This window comes from Spermophilus citellus (genome assembly GCF_964194105.1).
Source record: "Spermophilus citellus genome assembly, chromosome: 12".
NCBI classification, from domain to species: Eukaryota; Metazoa; Chordata; class Mammalia; order Rodentia; family Sciuridae; genus Spermophilus; species Spermophilus citellus.
Genome location: NC_138198.1, coordinates 100,891,392 through 100,916,218, shown reverse-complemented (window position 1 = coordinate 100,916,218; position 24,827 = coordinate 100,891,392). Strand labels below are relative to the sequence as shown.

At 36.3% G+C, this 24,827-nt stretch overlaps 1 protein-coding gene across 1 annotated transcript in view; it reads left to right on the top strand.

The window, feature by feature from the left end:
- Window positions 1–3,646: 3,646 nt before the first annotated feature.
- Window positions 3,647–24,827, top strand: part of RIT2 (Ras like without CAAX 2) — a gene marked incomplete at both ends in the record, with an annotated part of 337,149 nt that continues 315,968 nt past the window's right edge. The window contains one exon of the mRNA XM_081263502.1: window positions 3,647–3,749. Coding sequence (XP_081119628.1) covers window positions 3,647–3,749 — 103 coding nt within the window. The remainder of the gene's footprint in view (window positions 3,750–24,827) is intronic.

Genomic DNA, 24,827 nt, shown 5'->3' with positions numbered 1-24,827 from the left:
TTGAACTTCTGAGAAATCAAGAAGGGAAAGGATAATCAAATCCCCATGCAGGCCGGTTTTCTGAAAATAGCAGATTCACAGCAACCTATCATAAGAGACCCCATCAACCAGAGCAGCAGGGTAAGGAAGTCCTCTTTGCTTTAACCTAAATAAGGAAAATAATCTTAAGGAACATGATTTCAACCAGTCTTATTTTTGCACTATACTAATTTCTTGTTCCTGTTTAAGAACCAATGGTACTGCCACCCCCAGTAAGGCACCTATTTTTTTTTTTGTTGTTTGTTTGTTTGTTTTGTTTTGTTTTTTACGCTTGATAATCCCCAGATCACGAATTACTAGTAAAAGCCAACTGTATCTTTAAAGCTCAACTTGTTGAAATTGTGTCCTTTGACAGTGCTAAACTCTAGAGAGATACAAATGAATACAGAAGAGGTCACAATATTTTAATAAGGTGAATTTAAATGTAAAAACATCTTTGCAATAAATATAACAAATTCGTTAACAAAGAGAAGAAGGGAATTGCCAGCCAGGGCATGTGTAACTCTACTTACTCATCAATGACTAGAGAGGTGAAAAAAGAATTATCAGCATTCCAACTTCTCTCCTCCAGACCTATCACAGCAACTGGATGTCTTGGCAGCTCCTAAAGGAGTTAAGGATGATATCTATATAAATAGAGCTAATGCATTCCTTTTGAGTAAATTGCTTGTCAAATTAGTTTCCCCTTTTGTACTACAAGAAAGACTGCAGCGGTGAGCAGCAGCGCACAGAGATGCTTGGAGTGTACTTGGACCCTGCTCAGAATCAAGTGGTTCTGAAGGAACACAGACCACCTAGGTAAAATTAAAATTAGCAATTAGAGAGAATGGTGTGCCACCCCAAGAAGATGGTAACTGCCAGGGTAAGTCTAGGGAGCAAATGCAAACTCCAAATAGTTTCCCCAAGTCCAAGGGAAATATTGTGTAATTATTTTGTTTACTTAACACTTCCATCTCAATCATCAGCATTCACACATTTGGGAGATACTTCCCTGACACTGTCCAACTACACACATAAGCACACACACTCATAAAAATCCAACTCAGGCTTTTGAGTGTTCTAAGATGCAAACTCCCAAAAGCCACTAACAAAAGCTGAAAGTCAGGAGCATTAGAATATTACAAAATCTAATCATTTTTAATCAGATTTTATGGAATTTAGGATTTCAGGGAAAGGATCTTGGGTAGAGGGGCTTAGAATTTCAAAAATGCAATAGACTAAGAGAGCTATAGCTAGGAAAGTCTCCCTACTTTTTTCGAGTGCGGGCGTGTGTGTGTGTGTGTGTGTGTGTGTGTGTGTGTGTGTGTTGGGGGAGTTCCTTTCATATTAATAGAAAAAAAATTCTATTGACTTCCAGGGAGGAATATGAATAGATAACATTAACAATTGAAAAGCAGGTCAATTCACTAGCTATAACTCCCTCTCACTTTACCCACTTACATTGGGCAATCCATTAATGTATGTACTGTGAAGACATTTCCACGTATTATTTTCTCTTAACCAATATCAAATTAAGTGTGCCAGTGAAACAACAGGAACAAGGACACAGCTGGCATAACAATTCCTTTGCTTTACCACCAAATCAGAATGGCTGACATGGAAAACAGAGTAACAGATGGCGGGACCAATAGCTAGAGAAGCATGCAATTTGCTCAAGGTCATAAGAATTTTAGCAGAATTAGAAACAAAACCTAGGAAGACCTTGAAGCCAAATGCTATTGTTCATATGTATTCTTTCATAGAACACTAAAGTTTCAATTAAAAATCAGGGAGTAATTACAATATAGCTATAGGTTCTTTCAGATGCAATGATGGAAATGATAGTTTTGTTACAGGGAAGATGAACAGCTCATATTGCCTGCCTCTGCTCTGTGGAGCATAAAGGCCACACTGGAACCTGAGACTGGAACAAATGCTTGGTATCTCTATATGACAGTTAAGCCATTGACTTGTGTTATTTAGGCATTTGATATATGAATGTGCGTACATCAAGTTCAGGTAGGTTGACATTTTAGGTGAATTTCCCTGACATCAGTGTGTAGGATAAATTGAGCTGTCTGAAAGGTGGAAAGGGCAGGAGCTTGTGATCAGGGTGGATAAGTTATGGAACTGTTTCAGTCATTGACGTCAAATATAAGAAGAGGAAGAACTGAAACCAGGACATGGAGGTGGTGACGCTCCCACAGATTGAGAGCCATGCTGACTTTCTTTCTTGAGAATGAGGGTGGTGTCTTTAGAAATACCCCAGGTTGAGACCCAAGCAAGATTATGTTGGAAACATCCAGGAGGCAGTGAGATTCATTTCTATAGCTCAGAGGGAAAATTAAGTCCAGATTCATAAACTGGACGGTTACCTATATAAAGGTGACAGAGAGATCCATAGTCGTGAGCGAATTTGCAATGAAAGGGTCAAGAAAATTTGTAATAGAATCACTGGGAAAAGTTTCATTTAAAGTCAGATAGTAGGTTCACAAAATCTTAAAATATTATAAACTAGACTCCAGTACAATGTGAAACTCCTGCTTTTTAAAAGATTATTAAGAAAGGCCACAGACTAGGGGAAAACATTTGCAAACTATTTATATGATCCTAAGACTTATGTATTTTAGAAGCTGTTTCAGAGAAATGTGAAGATCTTAAAACTTTAGAAGAATTCAAACAGAAGCAGGACTTTGGGCATCTGAAAAATATTCTTTCATGATCCTTTATGCTACCATAATTGTCAGCAAAAATATTTATCGTGTATCTCTTTCATGCTTGACAGGGTCCTTATGTTCTAGCTTGTTTCTAATAACTGAGTGTAAACAAGGATGATCCATGTTCAAACATGACAATGACCTAATTCAATTACCTCCCAATGTTGGAACTACAACTGTCAAGTGAGCCGAAAGAATCCCTGTTAGCTAGGTATTATTTCAACAACACTGAAGACTCATCCTTAAGTGCCCTGAGTTACTGAGGTTTTTGTTGTTGTTGTTGTTTCTTTGTCTTGCCTTACAAAACAGTGGCATCCCTTCTGACGAATGACAACTGTGCAGAAGAACTGTGATAAACAGCAAGGATACACATAGCGGAAATTCTTCCTAATTAATTGGCTGGTTAAAAAAGAAAATAGTGTCTTTGCAGCTGTAGCGACTGAAGCCTGCCTGTGAGACAGCGTCTTCCATTAACTCGCGGATTCACTTCTTTTCTAGCAGCGCAGCCAGGAAGGTACTTATATACGTGTGCATCTGACACGTGCGTCTGTGCAGGGGCGGGCAGGAACAAGAAAGGAGAGAGTGAGGACGGAAGAGGGAGAAAAATAAGAGGAAGGGGGGGGGATACAGAGAGCGCGCGCCAGGGAGATCGTGGGAGACGTGAAAGAGTGAAGGATCAGAAGGAGGGGGGATGTAAAAGCCAGGATTTTATTGGAAGCAATTGAAGTGGTTGCTATGAGACCCGCTCCAGCAGAGGACCAGCAGCCAGACTGATGCTGATGGTTCTTAGCTCCTACTAAACCTTTCCTCTGACACAGTTTTAGAGTTGTTTAATATCTGAGCAAGCACCTGACACGGGTGACTTTTTTCCTTCCTTTTTTTTTTTTTCCTCCTCCAGTCCCTCGGGTAAGATGGAGGTAGAAAATGAAGCCAGCTGCTCCCAGGGCAGTGCGACAGGCGGGTCCAGAGAGTACAAGGTGGTAATGCTGGGAGCAGGGGGAGTTGGTAAAAGCGGTAAGTTTTAACACCAAATGCTGGGGAAGGAGGGACCTCTATGCAGGAAACTCAAGAGTGGAAAATAATGATAATAATGCTGGTGCTGTTAGGGTCTGGCTGCGGCAGGGAGCTTCTGAAAGGATGTTTAGAAGTGTAAAGATTGTTAACGGGATGCTGATGAGTCAGGAGACTGGAGAGACAGTCATGATATGTAGAACTTTAAGATGATGATTTTCTCCTTCTATCTCATGCGGGTGATATTTGCTCTTAATTTACATGGTTTTTAAAAATTAATAGTGATACTTAATAAATGTTCATGGTCTGGGAAAAAATGTACTCCTATTCTAAAAAAAAAAAAAAAAAGAAAGAAAGAAAAGAAAAAGAAAAAGTAGGAAAAAAAGAAAAGATATTCACATCAGGAAAGGAATGCTGTAAATATTCAACTAATCACACAGATAGATACAGACACAGGCTCAGGATTCTCATGGAAGATTGTGGTATTTCTTTCACTAGGTGCTTCCCAGTGTCCTTTTCCTAGTTTTTGTCTGACATAGCATGTGTGGGTTGTGAACCAAGAGGGAAGTTGGTGTTTTGAAAGTAACTGTGGTTTAAAGAATAGTGGGACACATACAGGGTGAGTCAACCAGGCATTTTAGTCAATGGAACTAAAAGGACAAGCTACAAGAATTAAAGGATGTGGGATGGTAATGAGGTGATGACAAGACTGGGTAATTTATTTTTGGCACATAAAGATTAGGAGTCATCTGGGCTTTGGTTTCATGAGGAGCTTAAAAGGCCAAGTATTACAAATTAAAGAAATAGATATTCAGTAATGTTTGAGGATGAATATATGTTAGATAGTTTGGGCCTATGGATATCATTAGAACATAAAGATATATAGTTATTTATATAAACATAAGATTCCCTACTGAGAATACATGTTTGGGCATGTCAAAGGGCAAAAGAAAAGTGAGGTTAGCATGGACAAACTTTATCAAAACTATTCAATACTTAACTGCTTGATGAAAAGATTCAAAGTTAAGGAAAATACTCTTGCAGAAGAAATCCCAAAGCTAATAATTTTGATAGTGGTTCCAGAAGGAGTAAGAAAGTTTAGCAATGAGGAAATGAGGGAAAGACAGTAACTTTAGTGGACAGAAAAGGCAAAGAAAAAATTATCAAGAGACAAGGAATTGAGCCACCCCAATGCTCCCCTGCTGCACCCAAAGGAATTATCATATAAAGGAAAAGAAAAGAAAAAAAAAAAGGCAGATTTGGATGTGATAGTAGCTAGGAGGTTGCCTAAGTGGGAAAAATTATTTATCTCTTCTAGGAAAGAAATGTGAAATGTGAAAGGCTTTGTAACAATATATGAACAAGAAATGAAAAAAAAAAAAAAAAACTTTCTTTGTTAATATAATGGCTTGGGAGGGAATAAATCAAAATAGATGATGATGGGGGGGGAGGAAGTAAGCAGGAAGGATAAGGGAAAATAATCTATGAAAATGAAGTTATGCTTTAAAAACATGTCATCAGATACAATGAGAAAGAAGTTATGTGGGGGGGCTGGGGCTGGGGCTCAGTGGTAGGGCACCCGATCTGGCATGTGTAAGTCAGTGGGTTCCATCCTCAGCACCACATATAAATAAACAAATAAAATAAAATAAAGGTATTGTGTCCATCTACAATTAAAAATATATATTTAAAAAAGGAAGTTATGTGGGAATAAAATCTGAGAAAAGAAACAAATTAAGGAAAAATTTAAAAAGTCTAGAGGCCATGAACATAACCTATGGCCGGAGCTGGTGAGGTGGGAGAGTCTACAATAGTTCACGTGCCAATGAGTCCCCTCTGCCGGCTAACAGGGTGTTTTCTTATTTTACCAGGAGGTGGGGGATGTGGATCTGAGTGATTGGTTTTTACACACCTCATTTTATTCCATGGATGCAGATTTGGAAAGTGGAGGTGTTGCCTAGGAGCACCCTCCAGCAAGACCCTTATGTTGTGATATTAGGAAGTTAGAATACTGATATCATGTCTTCTGTTTTGACCTCACCCAATATTATTTGTAATGACTACTCATTGTTACCATTGCAATATCTAGATATTTTCAAGATAACACAATGGTTGGAGGAGTGGCTTGGGTTACTTTCACCTTCACTTTATATAAAAGAAACCAGTTCCTAATTAAATACTTGAACAAAACTTTTCCTCTGGGAGAAGGACAACAGTAATGAGCTCACCCTCAGAGAAGGTTAAGAATAAAAGATGGTAAATAGTTTGGTTGTACTGATTATATAAATGGCATCCTTGGATATTTCTCCAGGGAATTTTATTCATATTACAATTTCACTCCTGGAAAATACTGTCCTTAGGGCCAAGTGTTTCACTGTGATAGAATCACTTCTTGCCCTTGGACATTATTCTTACGATTTATATGGTGTTATCAGTATGTAAATATTCAGGCACTGACCTCAATACTAACCTTTTCTTGAAGGTTAAAGTATTTGATTTCAAGTGAACTAAAATATTTTTTAAAAAGTCACTTTTCTATGAAGAATGTCATTGGGATTTTAATAGGAATTGCATTAAATTTGTATAATGCTTTTGGTATTATGGCCATTTTGACAATATCAATTCTGCCTATTCAGGAGCACGGGAGATTTTTCCATCTTCTGAGGTTTTCTTCAATTTATTTCTTAGTGTTCTGTAGTTTTCATTGTAAAGGTCTTTCACCTTTTTTGTTATATTGATTCCCAGGTATTTTATTTCACTTGAGGCTATTGTAAATGGAGTACTTTTTCTAATTTCTCTTTCAGTGGATTCATCGCTGATGTTTAGGAATGCGCTTGATTTATGGGTGTTGATTTTTTATCTTGCTACTTTGCTGAACTAATTTATTAGTTCTAAAAGTTTTCTGATGGAATTGTTTGGATCTTTTAGACATAGAATCATGTCATTGGCAAATGGTGATGGTTTGAGTTCTTCTTTACCTATTCGTATCCCTTAAATTTCTTTCTTCTGTCTAATTACTCTGGCTAGAGTTTCAGGATGTTGAATAGAAGTGGTAAAAGAGAAGATGCTTGCCTTGTTCCAGGTCATAGAGGGAATACTTTTAATTTTTCTCTATTTAAAATGATGATGGCCTTGGGTTTAGCATATATAACTTTTACAATGTTGAGGTATGTTCCTACTATCTCTAGTTTTTCTAGTGTTTTAAACATGAAGGTGTGCTGTATTTTTTCAAACCCTATTTCTGCATCTATTGAGATGATCATATGTTTCTTTTTTTAAGTCTATTAATATGACACATTTATGTTTATTGATTTCTATATGTTGAACCAACTCTGCATCCCTGGGATGAACCCCACTTAGAAATAGAAAAAGCAATCATGAAATTTATTTGGAAAAGTAAGAGACCCACAATAGCCAAAGCAATCCTTAGCAAGAAAGGTGAAGCAGGAGGTGTAACAATACCAGATCTTAAACTATACTACAGAGCTATAGTCACAAAAAACAGCATGGTATTGGCACCAAAATAATCTTGTAGACCAATTGTACAGAATAGAGGACACAGAGACAAGCCCACATAAATATGGTTATCTCATACTAGACAGGGGTGTCAAAAACATCATTGAATAAAAGATAGCCTATTGAACAAATTATACTGGTAAAACTGGAAATTCATATGTAGCAAAATGAAATTAAACCTCTCCCTCTCACCCTGCCCCCAAATCAACTCAAAATGTATCAAAGACTTAGGCACTAGAATAGCAATTCTGTACCTAACAGAAGAAAAAGTAGACCCAAATCTTCACCATGTCGGCCTACAATCTGACTTCCTTAACAAGACCCCTAAAGCACAAGAAGTAAAATCAAGAATCAAGAAATGGGATGGATTCAAATTAAAAAGCTACTTCTCAGCAAAGGAAACAATCAATAATGTAAGAAGAGAGCTGACAGATTGGGAGAAAATCTTTACCATGTGCACCTCTGATAAAGCATTAATCTCTAGGATATATAAAGAACTCAAAACACTTAACACCAAAAAAAGTAAATAAAAATAAAAAGCAAAAGTGAAAAACAAATAACCAAATTAATATATGGGTTAAGGAACTGAACAGATACTTCACAGAAGAAGAAATACAATTGATCAACAAATACATGAAAAAATCTCAGAAATGCAAATCAAAAGTACACTAAGATTTCATCTCACTCCAGACAGAATGACAATCATCAAGAATACAGGCAACAATAAATGTTGGCAAGGATGTGGGGAAAAAGGCACATTCATTCATTGCTGGTAGGACTGCACATTGGTACAACCACTATGGAAAGCAGTATGGATATTCCTCAGAAAACTTGGAATGGAACAACCATTTGACCCAGCTATTCCTTGGTTTATACCCAAAGTACTTAAAATCAGCATACTACAGTACTGCAGCCATGTCAATGTTTATAGCAGCTCAATTCACAGGCTAAACTGTGGAACCAACCTAGGTGTCCTTCAATAGGTGAATAGATAAAGAAATGTAATCTATATCTATGTATCTATCTATCTATCTATCTATCTGTCTATCTATAGATATAGATAAATATATCTGATGGAATATAACTCAGCTTTAAAGAAAAATGAAATTATGGCATTTGCCAGTAAATGGATAGAGATGGAGAATGTCATGCTAAGTGAAGTAACAATTCCACAAAACCAAAGGCTGAATGTTTTCTCTAAATAAGTGGATGCTAATTCACATTAAAGGAGGTGGGGCACTAGAGAAGAATAGAGTTACTTACCCTAGATTAGGTAGAGAGAAGTGAAAGGAGGAGAGGGGAGGGGATGTGAGGATAGGAAGGATAGTAGAACAAAACAGACATTATTACTGTGTGTGTGTGTGTGTGTGTGTGTGTATAACTACATTACAAGTGTGATTCTACAACATGTATGCCCAGAAAATGAGAAATTACATCCCATCTATGTATGATATATCAAAGTTCATAAATTCATTCTACTGTCATATATAACTAATTAAAACAATTAAAAATTTTTAAAAGTCACTTTTCATATTTCTGAAGAACTGGATGAACAGAGGAATGTCAAGGTATTATGCAGGCAAGTAGGTCTCATGCAAGGATTTTCAGGAGATGTCTGCTCTTCTTTAGGAGCTAACAAAGATGCACAAGTCCCAACTTTTTTCCAGTTCTGAGAGGCATATCTGAGTCAGCCTTGAACATAGATGTGAAACTCAATTTGCTATAAGCATAATTTTATACCCCAACTTGTAACCAGAATTTTTAAATGAACAAAATCTTGGAAATTTTCTATCCTTACTAAAAAATTATGTTATTATCCTTCTATCCATATTTTAGCAAAATATAGTATGGTGAGTTGGACTTGTAAATATTGAAATAGAAATTCCCAAAAGATTTAAGAGATATGTATGCATAAATGTACTATGTATGAGAAATTTCAAGCCATGAATAAGCAGTGAGTTTTATTGAGCATATACTATGAACAAGCCTGTACTAGTTACTGTAGAGAGAATGTGAAGGAAATGAACCTTGCAAATGAACTAGTAGTGGCAGGTAAGGACTTTGTGAATTTTATGCTTATATGTATCCCTTACCAGAATCTGAGTAAGTGTCTCTATTTTACAGAATGAAAAGATGAGGCCAATTTTTACAAAGAATAATCTGAATCAAAATAGGGCCATCCAGGAGGATTGCTGTGTTCAAAGCCAGCCTGAGCAAAAATGAGACACTAAGCAACTCAGTGAAACCCTGTCTGTAAATAAAATACAAAATAGGGCTGGGAATGTGGCTCAGTGGTCGAGTGCCCCTCAATTCAATCCCTGGTGTACCCCCCCTGCCAAAAATACACACATATATACACATACATACTACTATAGCAATTGACTTCTCCCCCCAATATGTGTATGTATATGCAAATATACATGTATGTATGTCTCTTCAAGAAGTAATTGAAAGCATTATTCTGGCAAAAGGTGCTGACAAGATTATAGTCACTATAATACGAAATTGTTGAAGAGAGAAAGGGGCAGGAGATGAATGAACATGTGTTTATGCCTAAACTACCCACATCTTCTAGTTGTCTTCCATTCACATGTTCACCATCATCTGCCTCATTTACTCTTCACCTTGATCCTGTGAAGATATATTACATTCTGCATTTTATGGATGAGAAAGCTGAGTCCCACAGGGGAGAAAATCCTACAGCCCAGAGACATAGAAATATTAAATGGTAAATCTAAGCTACAAATACATATATGTCTAATTTCAAGGTTTACAGTATTTTCATTTTCCCCACCTGAGAGCTTTAACTTTGTTTTCTTGGAGGAGATTGTATATGAACCTGAGTTCCAGCTTCAGATCCATCTTCACAGATGTAGTTTAGATATTAAAAATCCATCATGTATATCAATCAAAATTCTTGAAAACCTTAATCTTCTGCCCAAACAACACGGAGTGTTAACTTTATGGGATGGAGCAGGGAGAGATGTGATGATTGTGACCAAAATTGCAACATGGAGGCAACAAAAGCAATATTCTTACACATTGGGAGACCCCTGGGTGCCTTCACCACATAGAGAAAGGACAATAATCCCCTTGACTTTAGGAGAGCAATTAAAATAATTTATTGAAAACTTAAACTATGCAAGTCGACAAAATAAACCTTTTGCTGAATATATCAGGTAGACTTTCAAAATCTATTAGGTGCCAGTCTCTCTAAGGAAGTGTGTTTTCTCTATATGCAGTATAGAATAATTGATAGAAGCCACGTGTCATAAATGGAAAGTACCTACCTTGTCCCTTAATTTAATAGGAACCAAAGGTATGTGTTTATGTGTGTGTGAGACCCTACACCAGTGCAAAACCCTAAATTATGAGAAAAAAACATTGCCACAAACTCAACTCTCTACTGAGCCTTGTCTACTGGGATTTAAAAAATGCATAAACAAAATAGAGATGCTATGTTGTAGGTACAGTGATAGAGCATTACTCGTGGTATTTTGAAAGCAATGGGAGCTATAGGAAGTTAGAGTGATCTATTTCGTCAATTGTTTAGCTGCTCAGCTGTAGCCTGGGACTATTTTTCCAATAGGCCATGTAACCTTCCATCAGCCAGCATGAAATATCCCTCTCCTTACTGGAGAGCAGGCTGCCCATGAATGATTATGTGTGTGTGTGTGTGTGTGTGTGTGTGTATATCCTTGTCATGTGGTGGGATTGTGATAGTGTACAATGACGATGGCAGTCTTCTGCACTGCTTAAACACGTGGAGGTGGTTCTTATCACTGAATCTGGCTGTTATTTGCAAAGCCTGACAATGAATTCAATTTAAGCTCTTGGGATTTGCTCATAAATACTAGGTGTCCAATGACTGTGACCAAGCAGTGCCATCTGTTCTTCTGGACCTTCAGTAGGCATCAGCTGAGTGCTCTAGCTGGCTACTGTACCAGATCATCCCTTCTGCCTTTTCTGTCTGCCATCACCACATTCCAGCTGACAGCATAGCATCAGCAGGGGGTGTTGACCTGTTCTAGTCTCTACACACACACAGGAACTTCAGCGCCTGCCAATGCCAAGTGTATTTCAGCAACAGAAGCATGTGCCTGATTCTCCCTGTTGTATGAATGAAGGATGGGAAGCTGATAGGTAGGGTGGGCCTTCGGGGGATGTTTTCCTGAGAGGGCAGTCAAAGGAAACAAAATGTTTATATCCCAAGCAAATGTCTTTAGTTGAACTATAATGATATGGTGCAGAATATTTTTGATCTCATAATGGAACCTCCCATAAAGAATTTTAACAAGTTACAAAAGTTGTAACGGTAGTGGCCAGGAAGTCTTTGATCATAAAACTGCTTTTATAGAAAATTCATATTTGTGTCGTCACTTAATAAATGGATAAGAAATCCTCAGTTTTCCAGCCGCAAACTGGAAAGATTGGTTCCTCATAATCTGCTTTAAAATGAATAAGAAAAATATGAGTTATATGTCCATGAATGTGCATGCCTTCACAAAAGAGGAATGATTGACATTTTGTCCAAACTCTTATTTTCTCTCTTGCTTCCCTCAACGAGAAGCAGGAGCTCCTACCTTTCAAGTCTCATGTGAGTCCTGTTCAAATTGCACTCTCTGTATTAATCCATGAAACCTCAACAACCCTGGAGTATAGATGGAGAAATTATCCTCAATTTGCAGATGAAATTAGTGAGGTTTGAAAAGTTTGAATAATTCCCTCAGGAACCCAGAGCCTGGAAGGCAGTTGAGGATAACCCCTACCAGAGCCCAGGCCCTTAACCACTGTCTGGTCCACTAAGTAGCAGACTTGTTCTTAGTCTGGCCATGGTGGGCAGGATGAGGTTTCAAAATCAAAGTGAAAACAGTCATCTGAAGTAGAGGGTTTCGCATCCTACAAAATCCACAGCCATAGTTTCTCATCTATAGAAGGGGACAGCAACTACTGCAATGACCCTCACAGAATTTTAAGAGCAAAACCTGACAATATAGTAAGTGTTAAGTAATGCTTGTAAAAATAAATAGAAAGTTCCTTTTAATTATTTACCACTTAACAGCATGTGATCTTGCATCAGTCACTTAAGCACTTGGGAGTCTCCATTTTCAACATTAATGGCAGTATATTAAATTATCTCAAGAGAGTTGCTTGGGTAGACAGTATTGGAAAATAATAAATATTTTTGATAAAAATAAAATGAAAATTTTTGATAAAAATGAAAACTAGTCACCAAAATATCACACCTTTACTAAAACTCCTCCCTCCTTCCCTCCCTCCCTTTCTCCCTTTTTTTCCTTTTACATCTTCACCTAAGATGTTTTATCTCTATAGAGATAGAGACCAGAGAGGAGTGGGGGAGGAGGACAGATCTTTCAGATAGGTTTTAGGAAAATGAGGCAATTTGGTTGAATATTGTACACCTGCTTTGTGTATCCAGATTTTCTATGTCTTCTCTTACTCTCTATATCCTTATATTGATAACCAACAGCGTTGGTCTCTTGAGTGGTAATTTCAGTGACAATAATGATGGGGATTTGCTAGTTACCTTAATAAACATTCCTTTATCCAGCTTAATAGACCCATAACACACACACACACACACACACACACACACACACACACCATTGCCTGTTAGAGAAAGGATTTGGGGACAATCTCCTAATACCATGGGCACAAAGGGCCTGTTTAGAGGGACTATGATTTTTATGGAGTGTTCTTGTGCTTGAATGTAGAAATGAATATTTCCAATATGTATATTTTTAATACAATTTGTGCAATAAGACCTTCCCTTATTCTTTATGTTATCATCACTGCTACATTTCAGTAAAAAGTCACATTTAATGATGGAAGAAAGAAGTGATAATAAATTACAGTCACACTTACAGGTTTTTTTTTTTTCAATGAATAAATCTGACCCTCTCTAGAGCCACAGGGAATGTCTTTTATTTGAAATTGTAAAAACTTTAGCTAATTGTTCTACCATCATTTAACACTCCCCTGTATCCCACTCCTCTCTGGTCTCTCTGCCATTCTCAGTCTGATGGTCCTGAAAACCTATTTTGCTTACTTCTTCTGCTCACAACCCACCCATTGCCACCAGGCAGAAATAAAAAGCCTGCAGAACTCCTGATGCCTGAGCAAGGTCAGACTATCTGTCAACCATCCATGAAGAAGGGCATTCCCATGCCAGTCAAATGGGGAGGGCTGCCTTGTTGGAAGGCATGAAGCAGGAATCAAGCCAGAGAGGGCTGAAAATTGGAAACAAGAAAACAGAGACATGTCAGGAGCCAGAAGAGTCAGTGAGGGGCTGGAATATAGAGTGAACAGCACCGTGGCAAGGGAACGACAAATGAGGAGATTCAGAATTGAAGTTATTAAAGCTCTGCTGCTGTGGAAATATCATCTGAGGTGGGCTTTGGTATAATATAATTTGTTAGATTGTATTTCTCCTTTTTCTATTTCTGTGTGTGTGTGTGTGTGTGTGTTTCTTTATACCTCTTTCAGTGTGAACTCTACACAGATCTAGAAAGACTCTATAAAGACCCTAAACCATCCTCCCAGCTCTGAATCTTCCTTGAAGACATATTTCTTCATTTTTGTTTCCCCAAATCTTGAAACTTCTCCCTTGTATTATTCACTGCCATTTCAACATAAGCTTTTTACTGCTCATCCTCAATGTGTCTAGTCTGTCTGTCTATCCAGATTCTGCACAAGTATTTCCTTCTTCTTCCTACCACGGGTCGATGACATATTTCTGCCCTTTGTAACTCTTACAATTCTTTCAGATCATTATTTGTTTCATCACTATTGACAATTGCACAGGTTCTTCTAGCATGTGTTACATGGTCTTGAAATGTAATTTAAAGCTTGATTTTTTAAAACTTAACTTACCATCTCCTTATATTTTATTTTTCCATCTTGACTGCACATTCCTGTTGTGTAGGAAATAGATTTCATATTGTCTTTCTTTTCTCATGATACCCCTGGTAGTAAATCCTCAAAAATTTAATTTCTTTTCCCGTTTCTGTCTTTCAGGAAATACAGAGTGTAAGATGTCAGGCATACATACTAAAATAAAACTAAGTGATACTTCCACACTTTATAATATAAAGAACCAATGGATATAAAGAAAAAAGCTGTCACAGAGAGAAAAATGTCAGGTCTGTGAGCATAGGAAAGGTCTGTGACTTGGAAAGTACCTAGGTTCAGGCCACATGATTAGTCTTGGTGACAATAAATTCAAAGGTACACAAGCCCATCCTATATTTAGAAAGTGTATTCATAGATCAGAGTAATTCTGGTAATCTCCCTTTTTTGAGGAGGTTTGAACCACATTTCATTCCTTTAACATGCAGTTTAGATGTGTCTAGCTCTAGCTGTGTTCTGGGCACTAGAAACACAACACTGGATTAGCCCCAGGACCCATCTTCAAAACTGTGACATAGTTGCAAAGAGAGGCCAGTAACCAGGAAAGTAGAATCAGTAACACTAATAAATGAAAGTAGTTCTGTGGACAAATTCTAAAAGTAAGATACAACTGCCACATTGTAAAAAGTGATTCCATGCCATCAGGTGCTCTAGATTCAGGAGCAGCAGCGTACACATTTCTTGAAAGCCAAAAGCTGAGAGAGCTGGTGGCCAAATACATGAAACACTGGAAATAACTCTTCTTTTAGTTCCCAAACCATTTCACACTATAGAGCTACCTGGGGAGAAGAGAGGAACAGAAGAGTGTTTTATTAAATATTCTTGGAAAACCTTAGTGAATGAACCTGCAGAACATCATTTACCTCTGTGATTTTGAGTTAAAAACACTTATTAAAATTTCAGTGAATTGTTATCGCTTGCTCAACTCTGATCGCCACTGAGGTAGACTGTGACGATGACGGTGAACCCTGAATCAGCCACAAGAGTTTATGTTTCCTACTGTAGTAAAAAAAAAAAAAAAAAAAAAAAAACACTTGACCATGAGTTAATTTTAATTTTGATAACTTCTGTTCTAAAAAAGGAAGAAATCTTGAGAAGAGCAAATACTCATAGAATAAGAAGTTACCACTTCTTCCTGAGTCCAGAAGCTCTAAAATCAGGAAAGTAAAATCTATTATATGGGTTACAGTTGTGACTTATGTTTAAAAAACAACAGAACAAAACATCATAAAGACAACATTTTTCTTTAGGTTTAAGAGATTTTTTATGTTCCCCTTTTTTTTAGTTACTCATTTATTGTCGCTTGCTTATAATAAATGAGTTTAAATAATCTAATGTCATCAGTTTTGCCATTAATTTGGACTCATCCTCCAGAAGTTTCACATTTTTCTGCCCTTATAAACCATGTCTCCCACTTACTTCATCACAGAAAAGCAAATTGAAAACATTTTTTTTTTTTTGGATAAAATACTCTGCTCTGACAAGTACACATGTTGTCTGCATCTCTAAACTATTTGCATTTTTCTTGAGTTTCATCCTGAGACAGCCCAGTATGTTTAAAACAGCTTGGACTTTGAAGATGGATAGACATGTATTGAAATTCAGTTCTGCCCCTTCTCAGGCAAGTGACTTTGCTGGCTCTTCCTCTTCTTCCTGATCTCTTACTGCTGATGAACCAGGGCTCATTCTTCTGACTTCTTCTCATCTTTAATTTCAAAGAACATTTTACTCTGTCCCTTGGCTTGAATATGATTTATACATCTTCATCTCTTTATATTAAATGACATTTTTATCTAGATTAAAATTAAAATGAGACATCACTAAAATAACCAAAATTTAAAAGAGTAACAATACTTATTAAATATGGACTAGAATGTTGATGAGAGAGTAAATTCTTATGACCACCCTTGCAAAATGGTTTGGTACTATGTATGAAGATGAAGAAATTCATAAGTTCACCATATGATCTAGCAATTCTACTCCTAGCTATATATATATTTAATCTACAGACATTCACATATGTGTTAACAAAGACACATGGCCAGAATGTATGAAGCAGCATTATTTCCAATAGCTCCAAGTTAAAACTCTCAGTGTCCATCAATAGGAGTGAATAAATCAAATTTACATTTACATTTTCTAACTGGAAGGAGAGTGAGAAAAGCATATTCATAGATCAGAGTAATTCTGGAAGTCTCCCTCTTTTAAGGAGGTTTGAACCACATTTCATTCCTTTAACAAGCAATTCAGATGTGCCTAGCTCTAGCTTTCCACTGTTGTTCTGGGCACTAGAAACACAACACTGGATTAGCCCCCAGGCCCAACCTTCAAAACTGTGACATAGTTGCAAAGAGATGCAAGTAACCAGGAAAGTAGAATCATCTTAGCCTTAGAGTTGATCTTGGTGGTGTGAATTTCCGTGATTATTTTTCCTGAGATTATTTATCTAGAACCAACATAGAAAATGTAAAAACTTCATTCCATCCTTCATCATTCAAGCCATTCTTGCAATGGTCACATGCCGGTGACATGGAAGATTTCCCTGTGTGCACAGCCCAGAAGTTGTCTTCCTGCTTCTCTATTTCATCCCCAATAATGATACTGCCAATCAGTCCTCAAGGCTGAGTTTGTTAAGCATGGTGTGTGTATAAGAGCAAAGATGTGGGATCCTGCAGCCAGCATTCAGACCTTGCCTCATTTGCTTAGTAGTAGTGTGAACTTGGCTCAGTACTCAGCATTTCTGAATGTGGTTCCTCCTCTGTCGAATGGGGATGATATGAGGGTGACGTTTCATTGTGTGCATGTAGAGGCTTCCAATGAACTATTGAGAATAAACTGCTGTGATTAGAACCTGGAAATTCTATATAAACACTAGTTATTATTGTTGCTATTGTTACAATTAACATTTTCCAAAAAAAAGAAAAAAAAAAACCACTAGTCAGTCCTCAGGCAGAAGATTACATTTTCTCCATTTTGTCCAAGGCTTAAATGACTTCATTTCTCCTCACAGGAAAGCATTTCTATTTTGCTTCCCTGCCTATAATAACTACTACCTCTGTATACATGGTAAAAGGCAAAACAAAACATTCATACAATCCTCAGAAAATGACCTAGCAGGATGCGGACTAAAGGCGACATCTACTAACATGTTTTCTGGGAAAGAAGGTGGCTTCTGATTCATAAGCCTCGAGTTTTTCCCAGAAAGGAGAAGACACATTTGTGCTCTTTGTTTTTTTTTTTTTTTTAATTGTTGTTTCCCTATACAGTGTCACTACCATGAGATAGTCTGAACACTCAGGGAAGGACTTTCTAGTACATCTTCTACCAGTGTGAGTTTCTTTCTCATTTCTTATGTGGAAAACTTCTTGTACAATGAGATTTTACTATCAGAAGACTTCAGAGGAGAACTGGGGAACCCAGGATGGCTTCACAGTTTTGTTTGATTTGAACTTATCATGGAAGGTCATGCATTTCAAATGTCTCTGGGCTGTTCCCAACGCTCCAGTCATGTGCAATCATTTTTAATTTTCAAAGTTTACAGCTAGCACTTGAGCTACACCAGCTAATCTCTATCTAACTAATAAGGTCTTCTGCTTCCACCTTTATTGATTAATCATCTGTAGGAGTTTTTAATATCCATTTGTGTTCTGATATTAAAAATGTCTCATTCTTAAAAGTGATGAATGGTTTTCCAAGAGACAAGATTTCAGTTTTGATTTATGTAATGGTGAGTTCACTGAAGCCTGGCTGGATACCCACCCTTGGAGAATGCTATAATAAAGAGCCTGCAACACATTTTATGTCCTTGAAAGTTTCTTCACTGTCTGGTGGATAAACTTTGTGTGTTTAGTCTTCTTTGTAGACCCTCCAGCACTGGTTCCCAAGAAGAGCCCCCCAAAGTGAATACTGCTTTCTTGTAAAAACCCCTTGCTCCAACCAGAAGGGCCTTCTTATTTTCTCCCTTACACTTTATTCATCCCAACCTAACTTTCCCATAACTCATCCTACTCATTTTCAATAATCTTCTAGAATTTTCTCCATTTAATTGTATTTTACTTATCCTTTAAGTAATTGGAGGTAAACATTCATGCTCAGTATTTTGGTCTTCTTCTCAATGTTTCTAATTTTTGCTGTCTGTATTATTTGTATAACACTTAACGGATTTTTATTTGTAGACTGTATTATGCTTTCTCTATGTCCTTTCTATTCACCATAGTATAAACTCCTTTAAATGAAAGTCTAGTATTATGTACTCTATAATCCTTGCCAATAGTTCTCAAAGTGTGTGGTTCCCTGGTCCTTAGCAAATGTAGTATCTGGGAAACTGTCAGAAATGCAAGTCTTCATGTGCCTTTCCAGAGCATCAGAATCAGAAACTCTGAGAATGAGGCCCCCAAATTTGTATGTTAACAAGCTCTTTTCATGTTGTAGAAATAAGCTCAAGCTTGAGCACCGAACTTTTCTTCAAATGTCATTGTGCATTGGAATCACCTGTAGTAATTTTACAATACTGAAGCCTTGGCACTTAGTTTTAGGTTTGGTCTAGTTTGGGCTGCAACCTGGACACCGAGATGCTATCATGATTTCCATGTGGTAATACTATACAGCAATATTTAGTTACCTTACTCTATACTATCACTGATTTCTTTATCTCTCAAACTAAGAATACACTAGACACGTATTTGTTAAAGTGATTTTTTTTTCTGACTCTAATAGTACGATCTATTCATAGCAAAAAGGCATATCTCTTTCTTAGCATGAAGCTCACTTCTCCATTCTTCTATTATATGCTTCTATTATTCCATTAGATTTCATCTTTATCATCACACATTCCAAGAGAGATCAAAATTCAAATAACAGTGACACATGATTTTATCAAATATATTAAGTAATTTTCCTGGGATTTAATTCTTTTATGTAATTTTTTTTTAGTTTGAAACACTTGATACATACAAAATAATCTATGTTACCAAGAAGTTATGAATAAAAATACAAGAAACATCTCTGAATGAGCCACTCAGCATAGTAGGTAATTCTAGTTAAAATATCTTTTATCTTCAAAATAATATGATTTTCTGAAATCAGGTCACATATCATGGTACAAAGAGAGATGTTAAAGCAAGGATGTCTTTCCAGCAGTCACTAAAACATAATGTGTACATGACCTCCTCCTATGTGCCTGCTGACATGTCTCTTTGAAGGGTGAGGAGAATATAAATGTATATTGTCAACTGAACAGGAGTCTGACATGTTATGAAATAATGTTCACAATACTTTTGTGATAACCGGAAAATGCTTTTTTCTTCTTGAAAATGTGGAATCCTACTTTTAGAATTTAGGAGTTCTGTTCCCTTCTAAATCTCAAGCGATTGTGCTAATAACCTTACAAGAGAGAACATGGTCCCTGGCTGGATTCCATGAATTACTAATATACAGACCATGAAAATTCAAATAGGTCACTTTTTACTGTTCCATTCAATTCATGTGTGTCTGTTTTGCTGGTGCTGACTCAGACTTCTAGCAAATGTCATTCCCTAGACCTTGTATCAGACCTTAAGTAAACACTTGTTGATAAATGAGTATTTATATCTAGCCCTCCGTTTTCATGTTTCCATTTTCCTCTTCAATGTGAAATATTCTCCCTGCTCTAGCTGTGCTGCCTCTTAAAATTTTGCATTAACTTTAAATTTTAAAATATTTCATTAAAAGTTTTTCTTGATAGTGGGAGTTTTTTGTTTGTTTGTTTGTTTGTTTTTTGTCAATTTTCCTCCCAATGTTGTGTCTGCTTTGCCTCAGTATTTAAAATGCTTCCAGAACACCCTCAGTTAATCTCAAGACTGTAGTTGGGTCTTGCAAACTCAAACATACCGTCTGTCTTTGGGGAGAATTTTATCTGCCCTAAACATGCACCCCATGAGAGATTTTTTTTTCTCTGATTGCAAATGCCTCTATGAAGCTTTAATTCTTGTAAATGTAGACATTGATGTGTTTAAATATTCACTGTCACTTGGGAATCCAGAATCTTCTAACAGAGAGCTAAGGGAGAAAATTTCTCCTGTTCTCACATGCCTCACCTTTAATATTAGAGGAAGGAAAAGAGATATAGTAAATAGCATCCAAATTCTGTACTTTCTTTTCAGAAAATGTTAAAAGTTTGGACCAATCAAATTATCATGGCAATTGAGTTAAATACTTAGAATCTGCATCTTTAAAATATTGCTCCATTTATCAAATCAGGTAGTGAACAAAGTTATACACAGATAGATATTACATATATAATCTTCCTTATACTGTTTGAGCTTAGATAACATGATTGCATTGAATTTAAAATGAAGTTTACATTTATATTTTTGCATTTGAGCCAGCAATTTAAGCAAATTTACTCCTAAATACTAAGTTTTACATTTATTTATGTACTTTTCTATGTTTTAAAACTGAATTTGCCACTTTGGTTTTTCTAATTGATGTGAACAACAATTTGCTAATTTATGTCTGACATTTCGAATTTTTATTTCCCATTCCTTGATAGTATCTCTCCATGTCATCCCACAATATTTATGTTTATTCATTGATTAATTGGGAATTTTTATACAATCAAGGAAGTTGTAGTCTCAACACAATTTCCTTAAATGTATTTCCATATGAAGTTCAATGCCACTTTTTCGGTATTACAGACCTCTGGTTGTCCTCAAGGTTATTGTTAATCATTTTAATGCCAATTGACTCAATAAAAGGTAATTAAAATTCCATGATATTATCAAAAAACAGATAAAGAGGAAATACAGAACACAGTATATGACCAGAGCACCACACACTAAATGATGATTAAAGCAGAAGGGAGATGAATTTGAAGTCGCTGTATATGCAGGTGTTTCACTTCCTACTCCAACACAAATCCTGTAAATTCTCATCCTCTATAATCCCACTCCTACAATATGCAGTTCTGTGATTATACATAATTACTCAAATTTCCTTGGACTTCACTGTTCTTTCATCACAGTCATGCTGAGCCAAATTGGAACCTGAGGCAAAATGAACTATAACAACAACAATAGCACTAATACGATTTTGATATAAAAGTTTCATGAAAAATTTGCATTAACTTTAAATTTTAAAACATTTCATTAAAATTTTTTCTTGATAGTGGGAGTTTTTTTTGTTTTGTTTTGTTTTGTTTTGTCAATTTTCCTCTCGATGTTGTGCCTGCTTTGCCTCAGTATTTAAAATGCTTCCAGAACACTCTCAGGTAATCTCAAGACTGTAGTTGGGTCTTGCAAACTCGAACATACCCTCTGTCTTTAGGGAGAACTTAATCTGCCACTTTTACATGGTGAGAAAACCAACTTGATTTTGGTTAAACGAATTTTGGGGAATAAGAATACATTAACACAAAATATCTTGAGGTATCTCATTCAAAGCCTATGTTGGTGGATTGGTCAGGGAGAGGTCATTACTTCATTTTGAACATGAAGAAATAAATCTTAGATTTTTGTTTTGTGCAAATAATCTGGATGCTAAATCTTACTCTAAGAACCTCATCTTGGGGCATCAAGGAGTTAGATATCTATGGAGCTTTCACTAAAACACTTATTTGTTGTGAGGTGGGGTAAATGCATGAACATCTCAATTCAAAGAGTCTCTTTCTTTGTTCTCTAGCAATATCATTCAGGTGGGGGACATGCTAGTACTTTGGAGATCCCAGTATCTTAGAGAGTAGGGACATTTCTCATACTGCGACTGTAGATGATTCTGCAGGTAGAAGAGTTCTGTGCCTATTCTGACCACCGGTACCATTAATGTCACTCAGAAGTAAGTCATATGGACTGACAAATCACTTGAAATATCCATATTGTAGTGAGTTGAAGGCTTGGATTTGTTTTACTTATATACATGTTGCTTATGCTTAAAAACCTAGACGTAGCTAAGATCCAAGGCAAAATTGAACTCATCACATGTTTGTTAAGCATTACTAAAGAAGAAAAGGTTAAACAAAAAAGATGAAATCTTGATTCAATTATCAAGGGCGAGGATAGGTTTCAGTAGCTTTCAGAATCCTAAATAAAAATAATCCAAAGGTCATCTTTGTCTTTGGAGCATATAATGTATTTTTTTCCTATAGTATATCTTCTTTCTTCTGAGGCTCTGAGGCACATGTGGCTCCCAGAAAATCACGTTCTCAGTCCCAGTAGCAGGAAAGGGTCTAAATGAAGATTATGACCTATGCTGATAGAGACATTTACCAGAAGTTAATGGAAACATGATAAAAATTGCATTATTCAACACTTTGTTTTCTCCATGGGTTAAATATGCTCATATTTTATACCACCCAAAGCAAATCCACAGTCGAAGTGCCAAGAGAGATAATCAAATTTCTAGTTAAGAATTTAATAAAGTTTAATGGTCTTGGTGAGAGGAAAAAAAAATTTAAAAAGCATGCCATTGTCTCAAGATTTGCATGTGTGGTGCAGTGTCCCCCAGGAAGGAGTGTACAAACCCTTGAGAGTAAGGACTGCATCTATGTCTTATTTCTCAGCACAGGTTGATGACTTGAACAGAATAAATATTTAATTTAAATATGAGAATGCATGGAAATAGATTCTCTTTTTTTTTTTTCAATAATTATTATATTTAAATGGTTCATCGTGATTAGAATAGTCTAGTAGGGCTTCATGGGTCATAAATTGTGAATGCTTTTTTATGATTCAGAGAACTTCTTCTATATGAAGATCTACTCCTACTTTTATTTTTTTTTCTTTTTTTTTTTTTGAAGAAAGAGCATGAGGAAAAGACTACAGTAAACAAAGACGAATGGGGGGAGAGAAACGGAGAGAGAAGGGAAAGCATATGGAAATGGTAGGAGACCTTCAAGGATACATAAAATTATAAGAGGTTATGAGGGGCAAGGGGGAGGGAAAAAAAAAAGGGAGAGAATTGAACAACAGCAGGGGAGGTAGAGAGGGAAGATGGGAGGGGAGGGGAGGGGAGGGGGGATAGTAGGGGATAGGAAAGGTAGCAGAATACAACAGTCACTAATATGGCATTATGTAAAAATGCGAATATGTAACAGATGTGATTCTGCAATCTGTATTTGGGGTGAAAATGGGAGTTCAAAGCACAATTTGAGTCTAATGTATGAAAGATGATATATCATGAACTATGTAATGCGATAAATAATCAATAAAAAAAAAAGAAAAAAAAAAGATTCTCTTCATTTACCATTAAATTCAGAAGGATGGATTTGGAAACTTCATTTAAAAATACATACAAAATACACTGTGCAGGAGAAGTGCTGATCAACTTTTAGTTGATTATATTTTCAGTGCACCCTCATTTGTATTTTCCCAAAATAATCAAAGACAAAATCTTTGCCACTTACACTTTCCACAGTTAACACATTCACATACACTATTCACATAAAGCTCCTTAGACTGCACTGTTAGAGATGAATACTTCATAAAGAAAAACAATGGACATGGATAAGACCCATGTTTCTGTTGGTTGATTACTGGGTATTCAGTTAATTCAGTGTGGCTGTTTGATAATAATCCAGGCAAAGTGGAATGGAAACTCTGGAAAATGATAATAAATATATCTGACTAAATGCACTGTGCTCAACAAAGTTCAATTCAAGTTCAAGAAAACATCCATGGACAAATTACATAAGAAATTCATTATGAATATTGCTATTAGCTTATAATGAAAATCTTGAAATGATCTATGATCAAATAATTTGCTTCAACTTTGTATACTTTGTTTCTATTCCTGTTTCTATTCCTGTCCTAAATTTTATCAGTTCTTTTGTGGTGGGGACAATTTTATATAATAAAGTTATCCCTTTAGGGTTTATCTTCTATATTCATGCATGGAAGAGATGAGGTAAATTTGCATTTTTATCTGTTTTTTGACTGCATTTCTCTTATATTATTGCCTATAAAAATCAATTTATTTAAAATATTTAAACGTTAAAGAACTTGTAACTAGGCATCATTATTTTACCCAACACCTCAGAGGGTAAATCATTAATAGTCATTATTAACATTTTGAAAGTCTTCATAATTTTTATCCTGCTTTTGTAAAGTTCCTCTAAGAACTATAAGAAGTAATATGCCTATTTCAGAGATGCAGAATCTGAGACAGTTTAGCTCAAGATAAAATGGCTATTATGTGGCAGATATTGAACTAGAACTCAGCTCTTCTGATTTTTTGCCCTTGGGTTTCATACTTTTTTTTTCCCCTAGGACTGGGAATCAGCCCAGGGCTTTGCATATGCTAGACAAGAGCTTTACCACTGAGCTACATCCCCAGCCCTAAGGCTTTTATACTTTATAGCACCGACTTTTAAAGGTAGTGCCAGTATAATTTTCATTGGTTATGATTCCAGAAACACTCAGTGGCTGGCTGCTAAACTGAAGGAGGCAAATGACCTCTAGCACAACTACTTTAAGAATCATCAAGTGATTGCAGCAACTTTCTTGCAGGGTTGTTAAAAAAGAAAAAGTAAAAAGAAAAAATATCATTCAATAAAACTATGAGTATTATCTGTACTGTTGGAGCAATGAGACAGACTCTCCCATATTCTTGTCTGAAACTAAGGGGATGGAGATGATATCAGAAAGAGGTCTGATGAAGGATGCT